Here is a 23,616-nt window from a genome sequence, read left to right as displayed (position 1 = left end):
GCACTTCTGTGACAGTGGGTACCCTCTGTGAATGCAAACCTAATGAAACTAATCCATCTCTAACGGTCTGCATAAACCACCTCTCAAAATTACACTGTACTACCCTGTCTTCAGGGACGTTGCAAACACAAGAACCGAGGAGAGTAAATGGTGGCAGTTTACCTTCAGGAGAATGATGTCAATCTCAGAGTACTTCATCCCATTAACAAGAACTGGAGTCAATCTGGAGCAGGACAGAGGAAAGAGATTAAAATAGTGATGAAATGGAAACTCTTAAGACCACTCTGCTCTCGTATAAGTGCCTCAGAAAACTCAGACTGAGACACGTTGCTGAATCATCCTTCCTGAACTCAGCCTGGAGACAAAGATGGCAATCTCAAAAAAGAAAATGTGGATTTTAAACCACAGGTGCCAATTTTAGGTATACGCAAGATAAACGCTTCCAATTTTGAGAAAGGGAACAAACCAAAAGTTACGAACACCTGAAAACATATACCTATAAAAAGAGAAAAAAGTCTTAAGAACTTTACTCAAAAGAAGGGGCAAATTCATAAGTCATAAATGAACACAGTATTAACATTGTATTGGTTCATAAAACACAATGGATAACGTGTGTGAAAATTGACCATTCAGAAAATAATAGTAGAAAGTCATCCGCTAATCAACAGAAACTGTGTCCAATCCTAGCTCTGGAGGTATGCAGTCCTGTTCATCTGAGAGGCACTAGCTTGCGGTTCTGATTATTACAAGGCGTCGGTTGGAACAAAGAGCAGAAAGCCCACGGGGCAGTAACGGGGCAGTGGAGGGTGTTGGAGGGTATGGATGGTATTGGAGGGTATGGAGGGGTATGGAGGGTAATGAGGATACGGAGGGCACTCACTTGGAGAGATGCCCACACAGCACGTCCTTGCACACAGGCTGCTCTGCCAGGGTGAGCCAGAACTCGCAGGCCTCCAGAGCCACGTTCTCGTCCTGGTCCTGGGTGCGCAGCAGCATGTACTGAGGGCAAGCACAGGGTCACAGGTCACTATGGCAACAGTGCACCTTCCCTTCCTGGGACCAAGTTAACAGTGTCAACCAAGTCAACTATACTATACAAACTGAACCAAGGAGAACAGACAGCATAAATAAATAAACATTTGTCAAGGCTAGAAGTTAATATGAGCTGGTGAGATGAAAGTTTCCATTCTGTAAAGACACCGTTGTTAATTATTGGCTTAAACTGACATTTCGTCTGGAGCCTACAGACTGTAACCAATTACCCAGACTGCTGTGAATGTGTGTATAGATATGTGCCTCATTCACCGCTGTTCTATGAGAACTGAAGATGGCTTTGTAAGTGTTTTGTTGCATGTTTTTTTCTTTTGTTTCCATCTGCACCTTTAAAATGGGTTGCATTAAATTGTCTCGAGTCTACGGAACTTTTTACCATACCTAACACAACCATCAGCATCTAGTTCCATTTGAGCACAGATGCCTTACTTTGTTACAGTTTAATCACTGGGCGAGGGATGACCTCAAACCCTGCGACCTGCAGGAAACACAATCGCCTGTCGGGGTTTGAGCTGTAGCTTAGAGGCCGACTGTATGGAGCAGATCCTCCATGTAGTCTTACAGCACGCCTGTCAAACAGGGCCCAACTAAACAGCTGCTGTTCTGTCACCACCGTGACACAACTGGGACATGGGAACCATGAACTCCTACCACCAGGGGCATCTCAGCCAAGCCGAGGAGTTTCAGCTGCGGTTCTTTCAAACCTACGCTACTGCTGCCTTCTGGCTTCAGGATGCAATCTGCATTTCATTACACCAGACTTAAAACGCATTTGTGATATGCCTATCTATCGTATGTGGAGCCTTCTGGGTAATACTCTTGTTCCTATGGAGGTATTATGGAGTAAAATTGCTCGTAATGCAGCATGGGGTTATCTAGTAACGGGCGGCATTTTAATACACTGCAGTTGCAAACTCTCTGGTTTAATACTACTTTGTGATTGGTGTCTGGTGGGAATCACATCTACGCTACTGCTCTTAAAAATGTGTTGTCACATCGCATTTGGAAGTCTGTCAGTCTGAGAAGGCATCAGATTCCAATTCGTTATGCCATTGTCACCGGAGTTCTCTTGGACTATGCATGAGAACCAATTATATGCTTCACTGGAAACGCTATCAGTAGCCTTAAGCACAATGAAACGTGCCTAGCATATCTGACTTCATCTTTAGGAAATACAGAAAAGCATTAATATCAGATTTGTAAGGATTTGGTGGGCTTTGGATTTAATTAAAATCTTACTCACTGTACTACTGTATGTACTGTACTCTATGGCATGTCATTCCAATACATTCTGCTTGTTTAGGCATAGTTCACTCAGATTTCTTTTTTTGGCATAATTAACGGGTTTTTCTGTTTAGTTTTTTTTGTGTTTGATTTTGCTTGGCCCAAACAGGTTGTGCTGAAGGATACAATTGAAGCAAATGATTTTTAAAAAAACCATGCAAAGTGACTTATCCCTTTAAGCTGGAAAATGGTGATACTTTGATGGCAGACTGCAATTTAGAATTTGTCCACACGATGGTGCTTCTAATCTCATTTTACAGACTTCTCCCAGACAGCTAGATCAAGGGATATGCATACCAATACGTGAGGGGCATTTCATATTAGCCAGACAAGTTATTCTACACAATGCGCAGGCCATTCCTATGGAGAAAAAGGCAGTACTCTTATGACTGCACCACTGCAATAACATTAATTAAGCCTAGTTGCATCAGGTTATGAGCACAAAGCTGTGAATATCGACAGCCTTTTGGCTGCCCGTCTCACAGAGCAGTGTACACAGTAACTGGGAGTGGCAGGGGCATTAATGCGGCTGTGACAGGGGCATTAACGTGGCTGTGACAGGGGCATTAACGTGGCTGTGACAGGGGCATTAACGTGGCTGTGGCAGGGGCATTAACGTGGCTGTGGCAGGGGCATTAACGCGGCTGTGGCAGGGGCATTAATGCGGCTGTGACAGGGGCATTAACGCGGCTGTGACAGGGGCATTAACGTGGCTGTGACAGGGGCATTAACGTGGCTGTGGCAGGGGCATTAACGTGGCTGTGACAGGGGCATTAACGTGGCTGTGGCAGGGGCATTAACGTGGCTGTGGCAGGGGCATTAACGTGGCTGTGACAGGGGCATTAACGCGGCTGTGACAGGGGCATTAACGTGGCTGTGACAGGGGCATTAACGTGGCTGTGGCAGGGGCATTAACGTGGCTGTGGCAGGGGCATTAACGTGGCTGTGGCAGGGGCATTAACGTGGCTGTGGCAGGGGCATTAACGTGGCTGTGGCAGGGGCATTAACGTGGCTGTGGCAGGGGCATTAACGTGGCACCAATCCCCTCCAGGAGAGAGACTATGTTTACACAATGTACTCACGCTTCACTGGAGAAACACCTCACCCCGCCACACACAGACACAGACACAGACACAGACACAGACACAGACACAGACACAGACAGACAGACAGACAGACAGACAGACAGACAGACAGACAGAGCCATGCCTCACCTCGATGATGTTGTGCATGTGTGGGAGGAGCCGGTCCATTCGGACCTCCAGCAGCATGACGAGGGCTCGGCACACGTTCTTCCTCACCTCAGACTCCTCATCCGTCGCCAGTGCAAACAGGTTCTGAGAGGAGACAGACAGGGGCTCATCTCATAACTCACAGGGCTTAAAGATCTACAGCCAACTGAAGCTTCCTATACAAGTCAAATCCAGCTCCTGCACCATGTCCTCTCAGAGGATACTCTCAATGGAACAGAACAGGTTCAAGTGAGCAAAATATGCTGATGAGAAGAAATTTATCTAATCAGAATCCAAAATACTTTGGCCTAACCTATTTTCATCTAGCTTTCAAAACACAGAAGGTGGTAGATGAAACTCTGTCATGAAACTCTTGTTTTAACTTAAGGGGCGGCCTGTAGCGTAGTGGTTAAGGTAAATGACTGGGACATGCAAGGTCGGTGGTTCTAATCCCGGTGTAGCCACAATAAGATCTGCACAGCCGTTGGGCCCTTGAGCAAGGCCCGTAACCCAGCATTACTCCAGAGGAGGATTGTCTCCTGCTTAGTCTAATCAACTGTACGTCAACTGTACGTCTGCCAAATGCCAATAATGTAATGCAACTGAAACCGCAATGAAAGCCAGGAGTGTGCATTACATCAGCAGATGCTCCTATCCACAGCAACTTACAAAGTACAGAACACGAGTACATTCACATGATTTACAAGAGTAATCTTGCTAGACCTGGCTGCCGGGATGCTAGTGTTGAACCACACTGTAGTACCCTAAAGTGTCATTTTATCCTTGCACAAGAAAACATCTGTGAAAGCCTGTTTGTTCTGAAGCTTTGGCAATGGTACCTTTTTCATGGCTTTAGCAAAAACATACAGAACCGAACAAAAACCATCACACTAAAACCACAAACCAAACCACTACACCCGCACTAAAAACATTACCAGACCAATGAGTATATATGCAACTAAATAAATGGAATGCATTCATAAGTTCTAAATGAAAAATGTGAGACCATAAAAATACTATAACCTGAACAAGTATAAACAGCAGGAGTGTTCGGGGTAGGGACCATGACGGAGACCGACTTCTTCAGTGCTCAAAATGAACCATTTCTCTGGATGGACCTATAAATTAAAAATCTACACAGCTTCGCTAAATACTAAGCATGTATTTAAGTGTTTATGTGATCAGGAAGAGGTTTAAAAGGGTCCCTAACAATAGTTGCATGTCATGTTATTCCAGAAGCAAAGAAGCAGAAGTAAAGAAATGCGCTCTCATGAGACTTAGCCAGAAGTACCACAAAAGGATTTTGCCTTTGTTCTTAAAACTTAAGAAAATAATAGCATTTGATTCTGATTATTCATTAAAATCCGTGGTTTTACCTTAATATATCAGCTTCAAGTAGTAAGACCATGCATTTGTTTTGGTGCACACTTGCTAATTTAGTTTCAGTTAATACTTGAGTAACATCACTGAAAAAGTAGAAACACACAGCGCAGTGTGAGGTCCTCAGTGCTCATATTTTATTTTAGTCTGCTATTTACGACTTGAGCATCAATTCCTGAAATCTGCATTCGCCAGAACGGCGCGGTCTAAAGGGACATCAATAATTCACCGGGAGCTGAAAGATACGATCAATGACAAATGTCATCGTTCAGCTCGTTAGGGATTCCTAACGACGTCTATGGTATCCGTTTTCACCCATAAGGGAGGCTTGGCACACCTGCAACGCTTCAATGACCGTGTCCATGTGAAAACAACACGGCGGGCGGTCGCCATGGGGACCGACTCACCTCGATGAAAGAGTCGATGTGGAGCATGAGTGCCTGGGTTCGGCAGATGATGAACTGGTTGACACAGGCGATGGCGTGGGACCTGACGGAGAAGAGGAGAGCGGTGTATGGTGAGCTTGCCTGGTCTGAGGCGTCAGCACGTTTCTTCATCCATCTCCTGTGTAGCTTTTTTCACATCTGAAAATGGGGTGGCCCTAAATCGGCCTGACACAGGATGTTTTTCTGTGCCCATTTGTCAATCAGATTTATTTGAAGTACCCTACAGCAGCTGGGTCGTGATATTTTTGGATTTGAAAATATATATATTTTTTTTTTGTGTAAATTTATGAGATAGTTTAACATTACACACTTTACTGTGTGGACATTTTGGACAGGCAATGTGAAAGCCACCTTAGTCTGGGTCCTGACGCAAGAGGACGCATGGAGCACATATAGGAACTGGAGAGGGTAGGGCAGGCGGTGAAGCCTAAGAAGTAACAGGAAACGGCCTCAGCTGCGCATGACTAGGGCAAAAGAACATGCTGCCCATTGAATTCAATGTAGAATACCAAGGTGGTTTAACAACAAAAGAAGGGGGTTCGCTCAATTATTTTGGATGTGGATTTATGTGGTCCCATTATTTGTAGTGGTTTGCAAAACAATGGTTGTTTTGGTCCATAAGTTTTTGAAAAATATTTATCTAAATGTGCATATTTTATTTCATATTACATTATTTCACAATCTGTTTTTCATATGAAAGGGTTTCAAAATACCACTGGGGAAGTTTTATTTTGCCTTCGAAAGTCTGATATTCCCCATTCGCTTCAATGGGAGCTTCAATGTTTTGCCCTCAACACATGCAGCGGAGGCTAACTTCCGGGGCTTCACAAGCTTAGGTTAGCTGAAGGCGTGCTTGCCTGTCCAGTGAAATGAGAGGGAGGAAGCCGGAAGGCAGGGGGGGGCCAGCTTCGTGCCTGTACCTGATTTTGGGACTGCTGTGCTTGAAGAACTGCAGGAACTTGGGGATCATGATGTTCAGGGGCCGGTCCAGAACGTCGCTGTCCAGGATCTCAGCAGAATCCTCGCATATCTTCTGCAGCGCTCCAAACGCCCCCTTGGAGGAGAGAGAGAGAGCAGGGAAAATTAGGTCACGGGGTTCAGGGGCACAGACTCCTGGAAAGCAGCCATCAGCGTGCAGACGGCGGCGTGCAGACGCCCCCAGGCCGATAACCCCGGGGTCAGACCTGGGTCGCCTCTCTGGACTGCCGCCTGGCTGGGCTCCAGCCGTCTCACCGGGTAACGTGCAGCGGGCGAGATCGCACCTGGCATCCGACCTCGTCAGTTTTCAACTGCCGTCAGCAAATGTTCTACTGCAACCTCACCGTGGGATATGCTTAGACCTTTTATTATCTCCATCGACCTGCACACTATACACTTGGATGACAAGTAGAGTCGGCAAAGAATTCTAAATCACTCGCAAGCATGATGTCACACTGCATCAGTCCACGCCTGTCCCCTATTATTCACTTAACATACGCAGTACCTTTCACAAGTAAACATAAGTGTGCGTGTTAACCTTTCAAAATTAAGGGACACTACCTTTGTACAAAAAGAGTCCATTCATTAATGGCCCATGCATTTAAACTAAAGGCCCAGAAAATGTACAAATTTGACAGGTTTCTTTTCCTTAGTGGAAAATTAATTTAATCATGGGCCCTGTGCTTTGGTACTTGACATTCATTTAAAACTCTTAGGAAGGTCAATATCATTATTTTTATTTATGTATTTTTGTGCAGGCTGGTTTTGTTTACCACAGCACTACATAAGTGTATGGAGCATTGAGTGGGTCTTCAACGGGCAAAATATTTGGCGCAGAAACAGGAATTCATCTTACAAACATACACAGGGCTTTGGCGGGGAGGCTTTCTAAAACCCACACGGAGACTGTGGCATGTCGGAAACGTCAGGCCTTTAAATGTACGTTCACAGCTGGTGTTGGCACTCACACCTGCCGACGCCCTGCGAATTAAACACACACGGGTGCGTGAGCTTTGAGCAGACGAGCCCAGCGAGCCTACGCATATCCACGAGCGTCGTGTTCACTGGCAGCACAGGCGTCCTTGCCTGTTCTGGGGTTTTTTTGGGGGGGGGGGGGGGGTCATAAATATTTAAAGGCGTCAGACACAGCGCACCCTCCGCCTGTATGCGTGGAATCTGAATAGAATGAGGAAACGCAACAAAGAGCACCGCCGCCGCGCTCCTGCTGCCCGGGGAGGTTGCCATGGCAACCGTATCCGTGCCGAGTTCCGCTCCCGCGGCTGCGGCGTAATCCCAGGATCGGGAGAGTTCTCCCTCCCGCCGCCCCGCCAAATTCACTTTGCCGGCTGTCAAGGTCGAAGCGGGCGTCGCCTCTCGGCTAGACTGAGTCTGTGCTTCTCCTCAGTGCTCTCTATACGAGCTCAGGCTGGAGGAGAGTCTGTGCTCTCTATAGGAGCTCAGGCTGGAGGAGAGTCTGTGCTCTCTATAGGAGCTCAGGCTACTGGAGGAGAGTCTGTGCTCTCTATAGGAGCTCAGGCTACTGGAGGAGAGTCTGTGCTCTCTATAGGAGCTCAGGCTACTGGAGGAGAGTCTGTGCTCTCTATAGGAGCTCAGGCTGGAGGAGAGTCAGTGCTCTCTATAGGAGCTCAGGCTGGAGGAGAGTATGGAGTCAGTTGCTCTCTATACGAGCTCAGGCTACTGAAGGAGAGTCTGTGCTCTCTATAGGAGCTCAGGCTACTGGAGGAGAGTCTGTGCTCTCTATAGGAGCTCAGGCTGGAGGAGAGTCTGTGCTCTCTATAGGAGCTCAGGCTGGAGGAGAGTCTGTGCTCTCTATAGGAGCTCAGGCTGGAGGAGAGTCTGTGCTCTCTATAGGAGCTCAGGCTGGAGGAGAGTCTGTGCTCTCTGTATGAGCTCAGGCTGGAGGAGAGTCTGTGCTCTCTATACGAGCTCAGGCTACAGGAGGAGAGTCTGTGCTCTCTATAGGAGCTCAGGCTGGAGGAGAGTCTGTGCTCTCTGTATGAGCTCAGGCTACAGGAGGAGAGCCTCTTTCACTAAGACTAATGGCCATCATGTGCCACTGCTGGCACTGTCTGTGCGAAATGGGCTACGTAAACAAAGGGCTCGGACTGTCATCAGTCACGACACTAAAACTGCTCCATGGCAGTCCTAAATATAGTAATCCCCATGACCCCATCATTCTATAAATGTTTATCACCCAGCACCTGCTCTGGTCTTTTAATAGAACAGGCGTAGGGCGTGGCAGTCCCACCGCATTCTCAAACTCGAGGGAATCGCAGTGGCTTGAGTGAATCCTGAATCGCTGCTTCTCTGAACACGCTCGCCAACCCATCTCTGTGTTTGGAAACCGGGTTTCCCGATGCGCAAGTGGCTGTACAGATCATTCTGAAGAGCACGCAACAGGCCTGAGTAAAGCGCTGCGCTAACTCCAGCTAATAACTAACGTTGCACTAACTACAACTGTGTGTACATCAATTGCCTTCTGATCAAATGAAGCAGGCACCAGCACAAAAGCAGAGCAGGAAACCACAATCATGTGAAGGGAAAGCACTTATTTTATTTTTAATCGACACCAAGCTGCCTGGTCACACGCAAGACGCGCGGTTTCCGTTTCCCCCACTGCCCGGCCCAAACTTCACTGAGGCACTCATCTCATTAGGAGGCAACTTGATCCATGGAGAGCAAGCAGGACAGTCCTGCAGGCATTTAAAGCCCTGTTTTAATAGCAGGAAATGTCAGTAATCAGATCGGAGTTAAATATTAATGCAGCAATAAAAAAAAAAGTCCTTCCCCACTAGTGGCCATTTGGAGGGCTGCCAAGGCAACACTGTGTTCCTCTGCTTTCACTCGACTCCATATCAGGCTCTGGAACATATTCCCTTAACTGTAACGTTTGCACTGCTAACCTAGCGCTACACAGAGGTCTGTTTCTGCGCTGTACTGTAGCGCTGCTAACCTAGCGCTACACAGAGGTCTGTTTCTGCGCTGTACTGTAGCGCTGCTAACCTAGCGCTACACAGAGGTCTGTTTCTGCGCTGTACTGTAGCGCTGCTAACCTAGCGCTACACAGAGGTCTGTTTCTGCGCTGTACTGTAGCGCTGCTAACCTAGCGCTACACAGAGGGGTCTGATTCAGCATCATACCGCAGAGCTGCTAACCTAGCGCTACACAGAGGTCTGATTCTGCACTGTAGCGCTGCTAACCTAGTGCTACACAGAGGGGTCTGATTCAGCATCATACCACAGAGCTGCTAACCTAGCGCTACACAGAGGTCTGATTCTGCACTGTAGCGCTGCTAACCTAGTGCTACACAGAGGGGTCTGATTCAGCATCATACCACAGAGCTGCTAACCTAGCGCTACACAGAGGTCTGATTCTGCACTGTAGCGCTGCTAACCTAGTGCTACACAGAGGGGTCTGATTCAGCATCATACGACAGAGCTGCTAATCCAGCATTACACAGAGGTCTGATTCCTCACCGGACTGTAGAGCTGCTAATCTAGCTCAGTGTGTCCAGCAAAAAGCCATGGCAACAGGCTGAACTCTTGATTTAATTGAATTAATGAATTGGTTTTTTTTTTGGAGGGTGAGGATTGGTTTGATCAAAATGTCTAGGACATTTCAACAAGGGCCCATTAGCAGCCTATGTTCACAAAATAACCATTTTGACATTTAAAGGTGCAATACAATAAGTACCTTTACATTGTTAACATTGTTACAAGACCATTCTAAATCACTGAAAAAGCCTCACTGACATGTTGACTCACCCTCTGCCTGTGTTTATAGTCCTTAAATTCGGGTTTCAAAATATGCAGTTGACGGGCCGGCCAGAACATCGTATAGCTGTACAATGAGTCAAGCTCATTGGTTGAAAATTGGTTCTAATTGCCACAGCCAATGGTGTTTCAATGTCAGCGCTTTCACAGAGAAGAGGTTGGATAAACAGTGTTGTGGCTTGAGCGTGTTTGTTGCTGCAATTCCTCTCTTGCCTGATAGAAGTCTGAAATTACTGTACCTTTAACTACAGGATAAAGCAAGAGAGTTTTAACTGGTGCAGCTGACCGATTGCATCATAAAGTGCAATAAGCAAAATCTTATCTTTATCATAGCATTAGTGCTGTTCTCATTAAAAATATACAGTCTGCAAATAAAGCAGCTGTCCTCATAACTAGCAGTATCTTAACTTACATTTCATTTACTGAAGGGCTACTTCCCACTGCCAGAGTCCTAGAGCGCTAAATCAAGAACAAGCATCACATATCTCATTTCACCCTTTCTGTCAGATAAGCTTACTCATTTAAAAACTTTAAGCTTGTGCAATTTTCAGACCTGTAATTTTATTGTTTTAGAGCTTAATCTAAACTATTGACTTGCTGTCGACCGACGACTTTTTTTCCAAATCACCAAATAAATCATGATTGTAGCTGCAGTTAAAACAAGCACAGCTTGTGCCTCCGAGAGTGCAGGTATAGGACTCCGCACAAGTTTGTGTGTGTGTGTGTGTGTGTGTGTGTGTGTGTGTGTGTGTGTGTGTGTGTGTGTGTGTGTGTGTGTGGAGGGGGAGGCGTTACGGAGACGGTGAACAACTCGGTAAACCTTTTATAGTTTCTAATCACAACTCCAGATCTTTGCCAGCAGAAAATAACTGACCTAAATCTGAGGCACAGATGAAAAGCGGCTGCTGAGAAGTCGCTTTGTGAGGGAAGGGTTTCCAGCGCGCCTTCACAGAGACGCCCATTGTGCGCTCCACCGCGCCGTTTTCACCCCATCTTCCCCTTAGATCCGGGCAGAGGCAATCTCTGCCACTTCACTTCTCATTTCAGACCAATTTCACTTTCGGGCCACGAGGGTAAAGGGGGAATGCATCCACGTCTCCCGGGAGCTGATGGTCCCTGCTGCGCCAACAGGATTTACAATGGGGTTCCACAATCATGCACTTTGTCTCAATCATGATATTAGTGAGACAAATATTAACATATTATTATTACACTGCACATGTACATGATTCAACTGAAGCCTCGATTCACAATCAATTATGCGTTGATGAAAAAAATATTAAAGCTAAACAAGAGCAGTATGTCATTGACATTAGGGCTTTCTGGTGAGCTGCTCACTTAGTCGTACACAGGCAGGCTTCACTCCACTAAACTGATTTACGAGGCATTTCAGGGCAGGCTGTATATGATTCATGTCATGTTCATAAGGAACACAATTTAGGTGGAAAAACAGCATGTGCAAGTTGTTTGATGCTATATCTGTGGAACTACAACTAAAATGTCATTATTATTATTATCATCATTTTCTTTTGACTACATTTCAGACTCAATTCAGTTACAATTATTGGTAGGGAAGGGAGCTGCTTGTTTTAAACCCAGCTCTTAACAAACAGCACTATTGTATTAACAGCCTTTCTTGGGCAAATAGGGGTCACAGAAAAAACACATAATATGAATACGGCCACAGAATTGGCTTATGAGAAATAACGGCTTATCAGAAGCTGTAAAAGGTCCAAAAGGCAGCCAGGATTTTTTTTTTTCGTAAGTAAACACTGCATATTCAGCTGGAGGAAATAGGACAGTTAACCACATGAGAAGGCACATGGTAAGGCACATGGTAAGGCACATGCAGAACTTAGGAAGCCTCCAACTACAGATTCCGCTTTAGAGAGACTATGCTTTCGTCTCAACCTGGGCTGTGTAACAGAAGGCACTTTACAGCTTAGACAGCAGAGCCGCTATTTGCGAATATACTGTAGCAGCGCTCATCTTCCTGACCACTCCTCCACATCTCTCCCCCTGGTTTATTACATTTTGAAATGGCTACCCCCTGACAGTTGCTTCACTACAGTGTGCTGCCAAAATACATGCAGTATGGAGAGTACATTGACGATTAATGCATTTTTAAAGACATTTTAGGCTCAATGGGCTGGAAAGTGTCGTTTGAGATTCCTTCACTGGTTCATACATACTTACATCAACTATGCATTGATACATCATGCAATTAAACAGAGCTGCCCTCCACTGTAGTGATGGCATCAGGGAGCGTTGTTTCCTATTGAATGTGGTCTGTGTTTATTTGTACGCCAATGGCTCGAACATCCAGCTTCTGTTAAAATGTTTTCTTTCTTAGGTTTGCTGGCTCTCCACATTATTCGGTTGTAAAATGGAGTGAGAAAACCTGACAGTGTTAAGACTGAGCAGAAAATCCAGAGAAGTAGGCTTCTCAGGAGGCCTGCTGAGCCAAAGCTCTCACTGCACTCATCTGCCATGGTATCACATATCCTGACTGCTAATGCGGTGACCTCATGAGCTTACGGACAATTGGTCATAGCATTAGGTTTGTTTATGATGAAACGCGCAAAATAAATCTTTAATGAGTACTTTCAAAACGATTCCAAAAAAAGACACTCACTGCACACTTGAATAACTGGCAACAGTTCTGTTGGAACATGCTGGCTTGAGTCTTGACCTAAACAACAGCTGAGATTTCCATACCACTTCAAGAAGTTATACAGGTCCTACAATTAAACATTTTTCGGCTGGAAAACTGAAAAGGCTGAAACCAGAAGATGGACATACAGTCCCCTCCAAAAGTATTGGAACTGCAAGGTCAATTCCTATGCTTTTGCTATACACTGAAGACAATTGAGTTTGAGGTCAAAAGATGTACATGAGATGACAGATCCGGATTTCTACTTTTATTTCCTGACATATAAACCTAGATGTGCCAAACTTCTTTGAACATATTTGAACACTTTTGGTATGAAACCACCCAATTTTTAGGTGAGCAGAATGAAAAAGAATGTTGTACAGACAGTGAGTGCCCAGCCCATGTGACCCAGCAGGCTGACAGGAGCTCTGTCCTGGGCACTAAAGGGGTGTCTGTGCTCACTGCTTACTCATCACGTTGCCGAGGAGCCGTTATAAAACAGACGGTGCGCTGCTGGAGAAACTGAGCGGAGCGCACACAGCTTGTGGCTCCCCTGGTAGAACATCCAGTTCCTAATCTAAACCTCTGTATACAGACCCATTTCCACCGGGGGCAGTAACCCGGGCAGAACCTGAGCCTTTCATCCGCACGCACTTCCCACCCGCAGCTGCTTGGCTGTTTATTTACAGGGCCTGGCTCCGGTCCAGAGGCGGCCGCGGCTCTCCGCGGGGCCCGGGCTGCTGCTATTTTAGGGGCTGTTGCAGAGGAGCAGTCACCCACGCGGCGAAGCGCTGAATGACAAAAGAACACTGAGGCCGTCAGCCAGTCACACCCTCCCGGCTCTCCCACAGATTACTGCACCCGGCCCCCGGCCCACGACCACGCACGAGTGCGGGCCACACCTTTCCCCAAAAGCTATGCCACTGTAATACTGTACAGGCACAGTGACCAGTCTGCAAAGGTGTGAAAAAATATGGTCTAAGCTTTCCCCCATGTGTCATGTCATCCATAAGTAGTGCTTTAAGCCACAGTCAGGATACTTCATGCATGTAAATACCAGCAGTAAAATATCCACGTTTGAGGGAAGAGACCTTTATGTCTGAAATCACAGTAATGAATACTAGTGGACGAGAGCAGCGCTGAGACTAGGTGCTCAAGTAGAGGCATAGCAATGAACCAGCCATAAATCATTTATATTACATTACAATCTCCTCCACAGTCTCACACAATGAGCCGTAAAAGTCTCGGCAACACAAGTTCCATTATTAGCCCTAAATATTGCCATTTTCTAATTAAATATTGGGCCAGTTTCTCTTATAATAAGTGCAAAAAATGTGGCAAATTGTTTTGAAGACCTGCTGCAGACAATATTATCTTAAGACTAAAAAGCATATTGGGTTAGGCCTAGTTGAGGTTATTCGATCGTTATTAAATGGTTCTTTTCTACATTTCCATTATAATGTACTTTTGAGAAGGACTGGAAATAGCAATTTAATGTACTTTGCATTATTTTTTCATCATTATGCATTCCTCTGCAATACATATTACATTCCTCTGGCACCGGTTCCAATTTCTAGGTAAAATATTTGAATTACTCCAACTGACTCTATACAATCAGCAAACTTCAGCTTTGTAAATATTTCATACATTTAAATAGTTCAAGCTCAACATCCAATGACTATGTTTTCTGTTAAAGCTTTTAGACGACCGTCTATCATCGACAGCGAAACAGCAGCTTTCGATACCAGCATTAAAAAGCCATAAAGGCTGATGCAGCTGCCCACTACAAACTGCATCAGACCACTTTACTACACACTGCTGGGCGATGACTAAAGCTCCATCCACACCGCAAAAACGTGATGAAAGGAGCCTGCTAGCAGTCAATCGAGCCGCAACATTACCAGTATAACCAGTGACGCGATGCAACAGTGCATTCCAGACAAACACACAACCATGCCTGTTGAGTGGGAAACGCTGCTGTACTGCTCAATAGTGCAGTGTGGTAGGTGAATTCATCCCGTTTACACACTTATTTACAAACATGTACCTCCCCACCGTCCCACCTTTTGACTATCAATCAATTTGCAAAGGACTATCCCATGAAGTTAACAAGGTTCATGTGAGACTAGGTTAATCACAGCTATGCAATCTATTCAACCTGTGTGCTTTGGGACATGAGTCACCAGTGACAAGATTGTGACACAAACTGAATTCGAAACATGTGGACAGGATTAAAATAAGGAATGCAGCCAAAAAAAGAGTTTCACAACACAAAAGCGACATGGTCAGAGATATGAATCGCCTCCAGATTCCTTCCATGGACGTTCCACGCGAAACCCAGCGTCGTGAAACCCAGCTGTAAATACATCAAGAGGGGCGCCGCTGACTGAATCATAAAGAGAGGATCAATAGAACATATTGGTTTCCAGCTGAACCAAAAACGTAACTTAACTGCACACTGTGTGCGGTGGAAATACCCATGCGCTCATTTCTCTGTACAAATAAAACTGAATTTGATTATGCGACTGCTAGCAAAAAAACTGTGGCACAGAACTGACTGCACAGCGAGCTAGAGGGACGGGCCAAGCAGCAGTCAGACAGCCATCGCAGGGAGACATGCTTCCCCTGCTTAGAGCTGTCAGAATCAATAGTCCTGCCAGTCACAGATCCACACAGCGAAAGCTCAGTCCACGTCAGCAGACGCTAATAAGCATGCGGTGACATAAGAGCCTCCTAGCCCCTCCCTCTAACCAATCAACATTCACCAAACCCCAACCCCACCCCCAAGCCCTGCGATAAAATGTCCGGATTGGTGTCATGTGGGCCGGATCTTGACTCAGCAATATCTGGCCTTGTTTTATCTACTTAAGGAAAAGGTTGGGTTCTGTCAGGCCTGCTAATTCCTAACTCTGGTTTCACATTCTCTTCCTCCATTCACAGCTGGCTTGGCAGGCTACCTGATGTCAGTGTTTTCTAAAGAAATTCAGAGAGGTCGAGGCTGGGTCATGAAATTTGAGGGAACAAAAACTTTTGCTGGGAGTAATCTGCAGTTTTGGGTCGCCTTCCAGTTTCCGGAATCTACCGCTGGGCTGGTGGCCCAAGCTGCACGGTGGGCTTCAGTCCAAGTCCTGAACTCCTGACCCCCGCCTGCCCGCCTGCCCGCCTCTCCCCTCTCCCCTCTCCCCTCTCCTGTGTCCGGGCCTTCAGCACACATGTTGGGCAGACAGCAGTGCTCTAAAACCTGAAAACCTGCATGTGACTGACAGAACCTCGGGTAGCGTCTGCCGTTGCCCGACCGGTTTCGCTGACTTGGATAACAAGCTGATTTTGAATTCCCAGAGCGATCTTTTAGCCTGACACTCGCTGCCGATCGTTAACCGAAGGTAATGTCATGACCTAATTTTAAAAAAAGGATGCCGATTATAACCCTGGGAGAGGATTAACAGGCAAAAGGCTAGGTGAAATGAACTGCAAAGCTGTACGATTTGTTGCTATGTACCAAACCTCACCCTGGCGTGTCAGTTCTACCTGGTCACGCGTGCTCAAACACATCTTCATCAATATGCCAGGCTCTACCTGTGCAGTTCCATGCCAGTGCTGCTGAAAATAATGATTACTAGTCGTCAACTTCCTGCACATTAGTTGCATAATTATTTTCTGGCCAGAAGAATTGCTAATGAAAACACTAATTATGGTACGTTAAGTATGCATTCAAGAGTGCGTGAAATTGTAGAGGTCTCAGCCACACTGCCATAATGGCACTCTCGTTATTATCTGACCGTATCATCACAAGCCCAGTAGCCTGATGAACGCTACCTTTAAGGCGATATCCCATGACTACAGATCAAACCCCATGACTACAGATCAAACCCCATGACTTGCGCGCACAAAGCTGTACTTCTCTCCCCGTAGCCCTGGTCGGTGGTCCCCTTGCGGAGACACCACTTCCTTGTGCTTTTGGTCAAAGGGCATTGTACACAGAGACCCACGTTGCATCTACTCTATATCTGTGCTTCACCTCCTCTCGCGAGCACTAAGGCATACCCACTTCGGTATGAGGTATGTGCTCACAAATAAAATGCATGAGCATTATTTAATTCGTCACCGCTACATCACCAGCCATTTTTATAACAGACACAGCGTGTCCTACTTAATTCAGTGAACAGACATTCTACACGTATGCCTCACAGAGGGGCTGACGTTCTGAAGGCCTTCAGATCTCCGCGACGCCCTGCCGTGTCAGGACATAGCCGAGCGGGCTGCGAGCCCCGCTCCCTCACCTCACACGTGCTGTAGTCCTCAGAGTCCAGGAGGGTGCACAGCTTGGGCAGGAGCTCCGGCCAGTTGTGCAGCTCGCCCTTCGAGGCGATAGTTGTGATCAAGATACCTGCAGGGAGAAAAGGAGATTAACGCACTGCGATGGCGGCCTCTTGAAATGCATATTAAAGAGCCTCCCTCCTCCTGCTGCTGAGAATTGAGCCGCACACAGGGAGAGGTTCTGCGGTTTGTAATAAGTCCAAATCTGGTACGGACCATTAACCTCCAACCTGAAGTAAGAAACAAATGAACTGTGGCTCTATTTTTACTTTTTAATATGAGAGTAAAATGCTTGCATTTACTGGAATTCTAAGAGCCAAGCACGGTGTGAATTGCATGGATCTGAAATGAGTCGCCTCCAAGGACCGCAAGCAAGAGGATCGCAATAACATGCAAGAGTATTTATTCCCAGCAGTAGTGTGACAGATATAAGGTCCCCGTGACGATGACGCAGTGGCAGCTGACTTCCGCCAGTTATTACAGCCCACCTTACAGCAATGCTATCTGTGTACCATCGATGATGACTAAAAGCATCTGTGGGTAATGGAGACAATCATTCTTAATTATTCATTAGTCTCTGAAAGTGTACAAATGGGACAATCTACTACTCTAAATATGGGAAAGGTCAGAGCTAATATGCACTCTGTAATACTAACATTCCCAAACTGTATAATTTTGTGGGGTATTAGACTAAATACCAATTCAGGACAACAAGATATTTATTTTAATAATCTAATAGACTAAAACTATATTCATAAAATTTATGCAGCAGAGCAATTTCAGGGACAAATAAAAAAAACCAAGCCAGCATCTTTGCTTATGTAATATGTTAGTCTACACAGATCACGACATAAACGCAATCCCTCCACAGCAGGATATAGTGTTAGCTAAGCAGTCCCTGTGAAGGCATTCCACTGAATAAAGTAAAAAAGCCCTATATACTGTACACCCTACTAGTAAACTGATTATTTCATTAAATAAAAATATGTACCATTGCAGATTTTAATTTTTTTAAATGACATTACAGGACAGACTCAGTAAGTGAAAAAATAGAAAAAGCGATGGGATGTCAAGTCCTACAACAACGGACCAATGACGAAAATATTAAAAATTAAAATTAGATTATGAAATTATATTTGTATTATTATTCTTGAAGAGTGTATAACTTTGTTTTGCAAAATGTCCAGCAGCAAGAACGGTCCAACCGTTCAGCCAATGACGTGGTTCCCCATATTGTTCAGGAACCAGCCTGGTCAGAAACGTAGCCAGCTAGGGGCATTTGCAATCAGGAGATAAATTGTTCTGATGATATCATTTCTATTAAATTAATTAGCAAACCTTAAATATGCAAGTCTAAATGTAGCCGGCCAACACAGGTCTGTAGTCAGCCATTTAGCCAACTCCCTGCATGAATAAGCCAATCGCAGCGCGGTGGGCAGGACATGCTGTTGCCACGGTGTAGTCTTACCCACGGTGGCTCGGATGAGTGGGGATGAGTCCCCGATGTTCTGCAGGCACTCGTTCTTGATGAAGTCTGAAACGCCATTGGGGAACGTTTGGTAGTGCGCCTTCACGTTGTTCTTTAGGATGAGACCACTCAGGGATCTCGTGGGCTCATCTGTAGAGAAGGCACAGCAGTTTAAGGAGGTGAGAGTGCACAGGAAGGGGGCTCCACATATCATTGGAAAGAAGCAGTGGGCAAAGTAAGTAAGTAAATGCTATGGTAACTCTGGACAAACTCAGAAATGTATATTAAAGAAACCAGAAGAAGCATGATAAGAGTCAAATTTGAATTGAAATCAGTAACCTGGAAAAATGGTTGTAGAAACAATCTAAAAAAGAATACATCTCAGTCATGGATACTCTTGAAGCTGATGCCTTTTTCCTGGATGGCATTAACCATTTTGTGATTGTTCTCATGCTCCAGAATTGAGCCTTAACCATTATTTTATCGCAGCGCTCAAATTTATGAGTACGACATGGACATTTTCCATTCATACAGGTCTGATAGGAGATGTGAGCAAGACCACAAATTAGATTGTCTGAGGTGTCAAGATGCATTTTGAAGTTGATTAATGCTTTAATTTCAGCAATGAGATTCTCCCACTGTGATTTATGCCCAACACCTCTTTCAATCTTGTCTTGGCTGACAGGAAACACAGTGCCAAGGAAAGACTTTCCAATTAATGCTTCCTAGTATGATATTAACACTGTAATGCTCCATCTGCATCCCTGCATTTTAGTAAACCTCCAGCACATTTAGCCAAGAGCTGCACAGAATCCGATTCCTGTTCACATAAAGGCCATGGACACTGCCTAAATCGCAATATTAGTGTTATCATTTCTGATAAGAGCAAACAATGACAGATTAAAATGAAAGGTAGGAAGCTCATCTACGCTCACACAGAATTATCCTCGTCACTGAACATATCTCAGTTAATTACAGAAATGCCAAAGTTAATCTAGCTCAACCCAGTCTCAATTAGACTTGAATATGATCTTAAAAGAGTGAATAGTACAGAACTGACAGAGGTGGTGGCATTTCTCCTGAAATATTCAACCAGAAAACAAATATTTCACATAAAAGAACGCCTTTGTAAGCCTTCAGAGGAGAAATATCCTTACATGTTTATTCATCTTGCAGCTAAACATGTATACTCATACTGAAAATGAGATATTGAACCAGATTTATAAATCATTATTGGCTAGACTGAAATGCGTATAGCAATGATGATTCCAAACAGTTCAAAATGAATGTTAATCCAACATACTATATTGGGATAGGATATCAACTACATTTTAATTTAGCATTTCCTCACAATGGCAGCAATGATTAATTTCAATTTAAGATTAAAGGATTAAAATCGTAAATGTATTGCATATCTTTTGGGAAACCTACAATAATACATGCCTAAACTCCACAAACAATAGGGCTTATACTCTCTCCATTATTAGGCCTGTATGTGAGAGCGGCAAAGATGTTTCTGTCTACTCTGACCATTAGCATTTGTAGACAACAAAATGTTTGGGAAGTTATTATACAAGACTGTATACCATTCATGTTCCAACTGACATGAAAACAGCAATGTGCCACTGAATTGGAGCTTTTCTCCACTTTCTGTCCATCTCTGCTCATTATCATGTCCCAGAACCTACAAACTACATTCACTCCATTTGTGGATGAGCTTGTATGAATTGCTACCTTTCAAGTGGATATCCATATATAACAATAAAGCTGTTAAAGCAAGCCAAGAGAAGCTGCCAGAACAGCGATGCAACAGGGCATCGGTGTTGGCCAATGGTTGGGGAGTGGGACTCCCAGCTGGAGCACTAGTGTTGTGCCCTTGAGTAAGGCCCTTAACCTGCGACCTTCAGTAAATATTCAGCTGTATGGATTGCATATAAAGAATGAAAATATGTGCAAATTGCTCTGGAAAAGAGTGACGGCTAAATGCCTAAAGAGGCAGTCTGGGCATCACCTTCAATCGACAAGGGAAAACATTTTTCATGTACTTTGGACGGTCTCCCAATATAGGGAAAATTAATGCGCAACAAGTAGCAGGTATATTTAAATCTGTATTCGGCTCAGTGCACTTTACAGAGTGCACAACATCAAAATGGTTAAAGGTTAAACACCGTTTAGCTAATCCATCCCCCAATCCTTCTATCACTGCAAGCATGCAATTACACTGTAGACATCTACTGACAGTAGACGATTTAAGGCCCTTTTCATACCACAACACACATCTTGGAACCCTGCAACCTCTGAGAATTAGACATCTATTCATTTTAGATGCCAGTTCGATCCCGCCCTGGGTGTGTCGAAGTGTCCCAGAGCCAGACCCCTAACCCCCAATTGCTACCGACAAGCTGATTGGTACCTTGAATGGTAGCCTATCGACATTCGTGTGCGAGTGTGTGTGTGAATGGGTGTAAAGCACTTTGTCTAATGTATTGCAACAAAACTTGTTACTTGTAAATGAGCATACATGTTCTGGTTGGCATGCTAGGCTACTTATGCCACCTATTCATGCTTTCAATGGATTTTTGGCTCTGAAAACAAACAACTTGTATTTCACAAAATAACTTCTCAGAAGTAAATTTTGCAAGACCACTCAGATTCTGTCTGAACAGTGGTAATGAGCCATGCAAGATTCCAGGAGGGTATCTTGCAAAAACATTTCCATGACAAGCAAGACAAAACTGTTGGAGCCAATGATATTTTCCAACCAAATATACTGCACCTTTTGCTTGTAGGAAAGCTACTCGCTCAGAGGCAGTTCTCAACAGTGCGTTAAAATTAACCACCCAATGCAAGTCAGCTGTTTATTTCAAAAAGAGACAGTCTTTGATTCTGAATGAGGCAAGGGAAATGTGGTTACTTAAATTTCTCTTAAGGCAAGAAGCAGGCAAACGGATGTTCCATGAACTTAAGCTTAAATCTGGAAGTTGACCAAGCAGCAACATGGTTTCCTTTCACAGAAAAGGTATGGATGTACAACATACGACATTTGGGGCTTTTAGGTCAGGTTGGAGAAAGTGTTACCAGTAGGCTATTTTTAGGATATATCCAGATAACCGCCTATAGCTTTACAGATGGGCTTCTTTGTGTTCTCTCTGTTTTAAGTACTCAGGAAAGGGGAAGATCCACTAGAACTAGCCATCAAACTATGCACTGGAGTCAAATCCTTTATTGTTAAATTGGATCACTAATTAGTTTCTATTGGTTCAATTTACTGAGCGCAGCTCCTGCAAAACTAGGTTGCCTTCTGTTAACCAGATGAAATGAACCAAACTTGAACTCCAGATGGTCAAAGTCAAGCCCTATTCCCTCACCCTCCTAGTTTAAAACCAGAGCCAGCCATAACTTCCTCAAGTTGTTCTAACCCACAGTAGGCTACGGATTTGCCATCTTAGACAAGTCCATTCAAAGTGGAAAAGGAGAGTCTGCAACTTAACTGACACAGTTCTTAAATGTGAGCCCTTTTCAACTGTGCAGTATATGAACATCTTGTCAATCTTCAATACAGATGGGTGCACTGTAAGGCCACAGTCTAAGCAGTGCTGGGCAACAGAGTTAAAATTAGAGTGACCCATATTTTTCCAAGCATTTCATCCCTGACATGTGTCTGAGAATATCCATTTGGCAACAGCCATACAGTACCACTGTTAGTTGAACCCAATGCCAAAATTAAAGATACAATTATATTGCTTTGACAAATCAGAACACTTGCTTCGCAGTGGTGAAATTATATAAACATTAATACAGAACATTTACATTTTGTGAATTGCAGAGAATTCTGTAATAAATCAGTGCAAAAACAACTGACAAGACATGTAAGAGAGAAAATATTACCTTCAGATTTTAACTTCGTCAGTACAAATATCAAGTAGTTGTTAAAGTCGGGATACTGGTTTAATTGCTCCAGTTTCTGTAAAGAACACGGTTAAGAAAAACGTGTAATCGGAATCGACATCAGATAACAACTCATTTTAAATACAGTACAGTGCAACACATAACCAACTGGGAATATTGAATTACAAGCCGTAGAAGAGGCTTTTCATGTGGGGAGCCAATTTCCCACCATCTCTCCTTGCAATGCAGGTGAATAGCTGTATATACTGAAAAGCATGTAGCATAAGTGCAACGGTTGTATGCGGTAAAATCAGATCGTCGTGATCCGCCGTTCTTCTTGTGAACTAACAGTAAAGTAGAAGTTTCAGACCAGCACAACAGGAATGGGAACAACCCCTTATAACTTAACTAATGTGATTACAGAATAAACACCCTCTTGTTCAGAGAAAGGCGCATGTGGGAACGCAACAAATAGGCATGTTTACCAAACGCACATCTAACGAAACAAGCCCCACTGGCAATATATTAATCTCTTTAACCTCAGTATTCGCTTTGAATAAAAGCATCCAGTGCCACGTAAACCGCGGCTCATTTCACGTTTAAGACAAAAATATAAATAAATTAGTCAATCAGTTCCATAAATATTCCATAATTCAGATTTGATCACAGCCTGCTAATCGATTAAAGATACGAATGTTTTACCGAATCTTTGCCGTGCCATTTGATAGCTAGCATCGGTTTAACTTAATGGAAGAGGTGACATTAATTTGGGTACAAATTAAGGTCATATTTCTGCAGCCAAAGCAAAACAGTGTGAGGTACAATTCATTATCAGGAAGTGAGTAGCAAATTGCATGTATCAAAATGCTTTTGATCTAATCCTCTGGTAAGCAGTTTCTTTGTTAGACACACGGGAAAAAAATCCTGCCATCACCCGCTCCAGCAATGATATGACAGTAGACAGCACTCAATATTCAGTGCACGAAAGTACAGTCGGCTATACTCCAAACTTAGCCTACTGGAACCACCGAAACAAAAAAGATATTACCTAATTCTGCACGACAAAGGTTAACACTTGCAAAAATGCACAACTGTAGCTGACAAGCTAACTGCTAACCACAGG

The 23,616-nt window shown here is 44.4% G+C and overlaps 1 protein-coding gene across 3 annotated transcripts in view; it reads right to left on the bottom strand.

Annotated features, from left to right (window-relative positions):
* The window catches only part of tnpo1 (transportin 1), a 43,043-nt gene that overhangs the window by 18,743 nt on the left and 684 nt on the right, over positions 1–23,616 (bottom strand). For all 3 annotated transcript variants that reach the window (XR_009710130.1, XM_061262601.1, XM_061262602.1), the window contains exons 3-10: positions 22,494–22,569; positions 18,606–18,755; positions 17,101–17,207; positions 6,316–6,449; positions 5,357–5,438; positions 3,552–3,674; positions 881–999; positions 163–223 (exon numbers count right to left, since the gene is read on the bottom strand). Coding sequence is in view for 2 of the 3 variants with exons in the window: in XM_061262601.1 (XP_061118585.1) it covers positions 163–223; positions 881–999; positions 3,552–3,674; positions 5,357–5,438; positions 6,316–6,449; positions 17,101–17,207; positions 18,606–18,755; positions 22,494–22,569 (852 nt within the window). In the remaining variant the exon portion in view is untranslated. The remainder of the gene's footprint in view (positions 1–162; positions 224–880; positions 1,000–3,551; positions 3,675–5,356; positions 5,439–6,315; positions 6,450–17,100; positions 17,208–18,605; positions 18,756–22,493; positions 22,570–23,616) is intronic.

This window comes from Conger conger, chromosome 12 (genome assembly GCF_963514075.1).
Source record: "Conger conger chromosome 12, fConCon1.1, whole genome shotgun sequence".
NCBI classification, from domain to species: Eukaryota; Metazoa; Chordata; class Actinopteri; order Anguilliformes; family Congridae; genus Conger; species Conger conger.
This window is presented reverse-complemented; position numbering and strand designations above follow the sequence as displayed.